This window comes from Pelobates fuscus, chromosome 5 (assembly GCF_036172605.1).
Source record: "Pelobates fuscus isolate aPelFus1 chromosome 5, aPelFus1.pri, whole genome shotgun sequence".
Taxonomy (NCBI): domain Eukaryota; kingdom Metazoa; phylum Chordata; class Amphibia; order Anura; family Pelobatidae; genus Pelobates; species Pelobates fuscus.
In genome coordinates this window covers 339,846,660-339,853,021 of record NC_086321.1, presented here as the reverse complement: position 1 = coordinate 339,853,021, position 6,362 = coordinate 339,846,660, and the positions used below count along the sequence as shown (strand labels likewise).

Genomic DNA, 6,362 nt, shown 5'->3' with positions numbered 1-6,362 from the left:
TGCATGGAGACGCTGAATTTTCCTTATAGAGATGCATTGTGTATTCTTACCTTTAGGGATATTATACCTGGTTAACTTACTTTACTAGTGCACCTGGAAGAATCCTTTAATATTTTTAAGTTTGAATAAAAATCTATTACAAAATTAGAAACACAAACAACTGAGAATTTTGATACTTATTATTTCATGCCTCAGTGTGAAAAATCAATCAACAACTAGATGTAAAAAAAAAAACTAATAATGCTCTCTTTTCTCAAAGCAACCAAAAATTCCCTATAAATACTGGTTAGGCTCTCACAGTGGTGCGTAGGAATTTTTGCCCCATACCTCCATTCCTACCTGCTTTAGCACAGAGACATTTATGCTTTTATGTTTGTTATTTTTTTAGTATGAATTGCTTGCTTTGGGTTATACCAAGCATCTTAAAGGGACTTTCGTGAAAACGTTGCATTTCGTGTTCTTCAACATTTTTCGTGTAGACTTCAGGCATTGCTTTCCTGCGTGATCCTGCTGTACACCATCTCACGGACAGACGGCTTAGCATTCTGACGTAGAGTTGCTTGATAGAAAGCAGGGTCCATTGTTCCTTTAATGATGGCAAGTTGTGTATATAAAATAAACACAATTGAGGCTATCTTCACCATGCTCAACAGCTAGAATGAGGTTCGTATTGTTGGTTGGTTTTTACAGACATTAGACCCAACTGTTCATACTTAGAACTTTTGAGGATACTCTGGGTGCTATTTTCTGATGCTTTTTGCATGTTCTTCTTTGCGATTAGTGGTTCCTGTCTTGCTACTCTGCTGTGAATCCTTCATATGCCTGCTAATTCCTTAATGTTCTATTTTGTAACTTCCTCAATAATTTAACATATTTTTCTTGGAGACATTTTTGTAGAAGACCACCTCCTGTGGAGACTCACAACTGTTCCAACCATTGAGTGGGATGGCTCTGACTGTGGTTTGATGAAACCCCAGGACCTAAGAAATGTATTTGTAACCTATATTAGGCTGATATTCATAAAAAAGCAACACTTTTCATAAAGTAAAATTAATATTGTATATTATAATCTAAATCAAGACTGATTGTTTACTGTTTTATTCAAATACCAAACCGTATATTTCCTTTCACTGGGCTATTGGAACAATGCCTTTAACGCACCTCATGACTACATAATAGACAACTTCACAGACTAAGCACTTGAAAGAAGTTCCAAATGTGTTATTTTGTTTTACACACTTACTCTATATTTTATTAAGTTCCAATATCTGCCCACAATACAATTTTGTCTCTACTGTCTATGAGTACCAGACACCAACAGCAACTGCTTGTCCACCATCCTATCTCCACTAGGAAGATTGAACTATTTCAACTGGTCCCGAAAATTGTCCAGCACATTGATTACCACCAGTGTTTCATTAATCTGTATTAATTGTCAACACTCTTGAAAAAGAATTGGGTAATATCTCAATCCTGGACAATCAGTGTTCTTTCCACATGTTATTAAAATATATTGCAAAGAATATTATACGTATATATAATAGGTATATTATAACACTTGTTAGGAAATGGTCAAACTAAGTTAGAAGGCAGTTATTCAAAACCTTTTAGGAAAACAAGCCTTTTTCTCAAGGCATAAAAAAGTTACTGTTACAGTTTCCAGCAAGTAACTCAAGTTTTCATTATTATCAATATCGACGAGAGAGTTGAACTAGTCAGACTACAAATAGGAGAAAATGCCTTAATTTGTCAGAATCAACAAATTCATGGTTTTATTGTAATATTTGTGTTTTATTTCACTTTCTTGTAGGCTTCTACAGGAATATAACATTAGCCAGTGATCATTGTGGATGAATATGAATTAGAAATTCTATCCTCCATTTCTTCTTTGATAATGAGATATCAACCTGCAAGAAAGACAGATTCTGAAATGTTTACAATTATTACTTAGTAGTTTTTTTTTTTTTCAAATTCAATAATCTATATTTAACAACCATTGTGTGTAATATTTCTGACCAGCAGGGCTTGAAAAATGGTGAGTTTTTTTTTTTTTTTGTGCATTTAAAAACACCAGTTCCTCAGAATGGCTTGTCACTTAAAAGACATTTTGCAGTGACGATCCTTTTGCCGGATCAGAGAAACTCATCCTTGAACTGTTTCTTTTCAAATCTATAGAAAGAAGTTTATTTGGAAGTATCTGACTTTTCATGGAGAAAGCTGGTTCGAAGATGTGTTCTCAGTCAGATACATCCTGTTGTGTTTTGTTCTTTTTTTTTTTGTGAATAAATTCCAAGTAAAGAACCTGGCACTCACGAAGTGGACCTGAAAAATGGCACACTAAGAAAAGATACGAATATGAGGCAGGAAAAATGTTAAGAGGCTCCATTGTGTAAGGCCATCTCTGAATTCCTTATTGTCTTTCTTTACTGGTAAACACCAGGATCTTCAGTAATTCCTGTCTGTTACAAAGTTCGACAGATGGACTTATGATCCAAGTATCCTTTTAGCCCTCGTTGAAACTAAAATGCAAAATCAAAAAAACGTTCCATATCTTGTCATACCCATTCCTGTACTGGGCGTCTGTAGTAAGTAACATTTTGCTGTACCCCTTTGTTTTTAAATTGGAAAATAGTATATACCAAGACAAGTATGCACAATGACAATATACATGGAATTACCACTGCTATAGCGTTTACGGTGCTGGGCACATCATTTATTGTAACCATAATATCCACGTCGTCATGCGGAAGATGCCGGTCTTTGCCACTTTCAAGGTCTTTCAAGTTGCAGCCCATCCAATCTTTAACGATCGACCTTGGGTAACCTAGTTCCACATTCAGTTTTTGATTATCAAATTTCCAGTACTCTTTTCCTTTATAGAAATATGTATAAGCTGAAAAAATACAAAGTTACAAAAATTACAAATCATGTGCTTGCAATTAAATAGCTAAACGTCAGTAGTCCACAAACCAATACTCATTCCACCCAGAATTGTTCAAAAACATTCAAAAATGCATAGAAAATAATTATACCTACACAACCTGCTACAAATGTGTTACAAACTAGTTATCAGCAATCATGTCACTCTGTTTTGCCAATGTCCTGCTCCTGTTCTTTGCTCGCACTTGCTCATTTAACTTTCCCCTTCAAGAATTATTTTGGAATGCACCGTTCTTACAAAATCCCATTTTCTTCTCCTCAACTATCCCTAAAACTTTTATAATTTCTTAAAGAAACAATTTTCTTTTACATTTTAAATTCAGTAGCCTAATAATATCTCACTTCCTGTAGATTGTTGGCTCCTCGATGAAGGGGGCCTCACCACTTCCTGTTTGTTAAACATGTTCTGCTGCAAATTCGGTGGAATCTGTTGGTACTTTATAAATAATAATAATACTAATATTGGAGACCAAGAGAATTTTTAGCTTTTTGGTTTACTAATTAATGAAAATACTGAAATATACAATAACATACCACATTTCTAAGTCATAAATGTAAAAGGTCCATCACAATGTGTATACCATGTTTTGTTTTGAGCAAGTGAGGAGAGTATAGTATTCCCCTCTCCTGAGAGTCCATCTATTCACATTATAAGACACTAGTAGGTATCCTCTTCCATAATAGTTTATAACAAACAAGTTTAAAGGTTTGGATAATTTCCCATAAACTAAGGGAAACTAAGGTCACTGAATAGATGTAGATATATAGTATATATCAAAACCACATTTAAAGGGAAAACCCCAAAAGTGAAGTGGTAGTAGAAAAACATAAAATACAACCTGAATATTGAGGGGTAGCAAGATGCAATATTTACCAGAGCCGTACCAGGCTCTGTATAGCAGGCTCAAGGGTGCCAATACAGGCTAGCGAATTCCTAGACTAGGGTTGCAGAGCATGTGGGTAATATCCAGAGGGGGTATATGAAACACAGTGTTTCAGCACATTTTGCTGATAAACATAGGATTGATCTATCTGTACTATCATTTATGGCTGTCTTTAAAAAATGATAAAAACTGGATAAGTGAAAACAATGTTAAAGAGCCGGCAAAGATAGAGAGCAAATGGATTTTTGATGTAGATTGTTTATCTCCTAACGGACTAAATTTAGATTTTGAATTTTTTTTTTTTTTTTTTTTACTGTAAATATCTTTTTATTGAAAGGATTCTCAGAATAGTTAACAAGAAAGGTTGAAATGCTAAGAAACGCGCAGGTTTCAGATGAGCAAATGAACTAAAAGAAAAACAATTAGTAATTATTCAATCGAGATACGCAGATCTCATGTGTAACCATGGTAAGGGGGACACACAGGTCTCAAGGTAAACTGAGTGTTCATCAGACAACATGCATATATCTTGCATTGATGCACGGTAACAATTTCGATGCCCTTCCAGCATGACCCGGCAGTGTTCTGCTGGTGTGTAAGACAATTTTCGTGTGTGGGGAAGCATGTATACTGTAATAGATTGTGTGAGCGTAAGGCCACGCAGGTCTCGGGTTTGTGCTCATACAACCCTGCCTATTGTGTGACTACCTGTTTCAACTTCTTAGGCTCCCTTGGTAATGGGTTCCCTTTCGGGTCCCTTGCCTCTTCTGGGCTCCTCTCTGGGTAAGTATCCTAATCGGTCCCGCTGGCTCATTGTGAATGACCGTGACTCTCTGGCTGCGAGTCGTCTAGCTAGGGTAGTACGTGTCGTCGGTTGGTGTGCTAAGACCCTCTATGAGGACCTCCGTAGGGAATTTGTGGTTGTAATGTTGTTCCCATGTAAGATATATGGTTCCTATGCTGGGTCCCGGGTTCGTGTCATAAAGTGAGTCGTTGTCGGCTCTTCAGGGAGGTGTCACATCTAAGGCCTGTCCAATGTGTCCGGTGTGCATTTGGTAGTTGTGCAGCGTTATTCGAGTGTTTTGTGGTCAGTCCTCCCTAGTCTTTTTTTTTTTTTTATTTTATATTTTTATTTATGTTAGATTTTGAATTTATTCATTTTTTTATTAACTTTGATTATTTTATATTTATATGTTTTGTTTATGTTCATATTTTTTATTTTTCCTTTTGCTCTTATTTGTTTTTGCCAGCTCTTACCTCCCCCTTCTTGTCTCCTACATATGTATTTTGCTTCACATATATATGTTAAACATATGTGTCATATATTTAAAAAAAAAATTGGGGTTACCTATTGGTGTATATATACTTATTGTGTATTTTTATATTCCCACTTTTACTTATATTTACTTTTTTTCATTTTACTGAGCTGTATCACTTATATATAAGTACTTTTTTCCGGCCACCTGAAATGGTATAATGCTATTTGCGTTCCACCATGCCTTCCAACTGACGAAGACCGCAAGTGACATCATCTAATAATACCGGAAGTGACGCACGCGGACAGAAACCACACACAGGTGAACTGAGATGCCGGGCATATTTAAACAAGCACTGAAGACTCAAGCACCAGCACTGGAAGAAGGCTATCGAGCCGAAACATGTTTGCTGCTATTTATTTGCTTGTTATTTTATTGTTTTTTATTACTCTCTCGGTTACTTTATTTAGGGTAAGTGGATACCCTTTCTTTATGCTTTGCCATTGGGTTCCACTCCCTTAGTACCTTGAGCTTGTGGATTATTTTATCCTTAATAAAAGCATTTTATACTACGAAAGCTTCTCCATCTACTCTCTGGGAATTCGCTAGCCTGTATTGGCACCCTTGAGCCTGCTATACAGAGCCTGGTACGGCTCTGGTAAATATTGCATCTTGCTATCCCTCAATATTCAGGTTGTATTTTATGTTTTTCTACTACCACTTCACTTTGGGGGTTTTCCCTTTAAATGTGGTTTTGATATATACTATCTATCTACATCTATCTTTATTTAGTGTCTGGGAAACACTGTTATATCAACCACTATATTGTACCTACACCTATATTTACTATTTTTCCATTTTGTGAAGCGCCTACACACTACTTATTTTCTTTGTTATAAGGTCACTGAATAAAATAACCAGGAAATCTTTGTAATCTGGGACATGTGGGAAATGTAAACCTTACCATTTTTAGATAAAACATATTAAAGAACTGCTCTATTATTTTCCATATTGGCTGTAATTTTTTTTATTTAAAAAAAAATAAAAAATCTTTATTTGTGAATAGGCATTCAGGTGAAGAGACATATATCAGAAATACACTTTTGTACAACAGGCGTATAAGACATACAACATGTGTCCATATAATACATTGCACAGTGGACATGTGTTGCACGCAGGCAACAAGCTCCTTGTATCACCGTGCTGCGATACCGTCCCTTCGCCCCCAATCTCTAGTTCACGTATCCTTTTTTTTTTAAATAAGCATTCATATTTTCGAATT

General features: G+C 35.7%; 1 protein-coding gene across 1 annotated transcript in view; it reads right to left on the bottom strand.

Moving 5' to 3' along the window:
• Window positions 1–1,745: 1,745 nt before the first annotated feature.
• The window catches only part of MMP24 (matrix metallopeptidase 24), a 212,935-nt gene continuing 208,318 nt past the window's right edge, over window positions 1,746–6,362 (bottom strand). Inside the window, exon 9 of the mRNA XM_063455799.1 lies at window positions 1,746–2,893. Coding sequence (XP_063311869.1) covers window positions 2,556–2,893 — 338 coding nt within the window. The 3' untranslated portion in view covers window positions 1,746–2,555. The remainder of the gene's footprint in view (window positions 2,894–6,362) is intronic.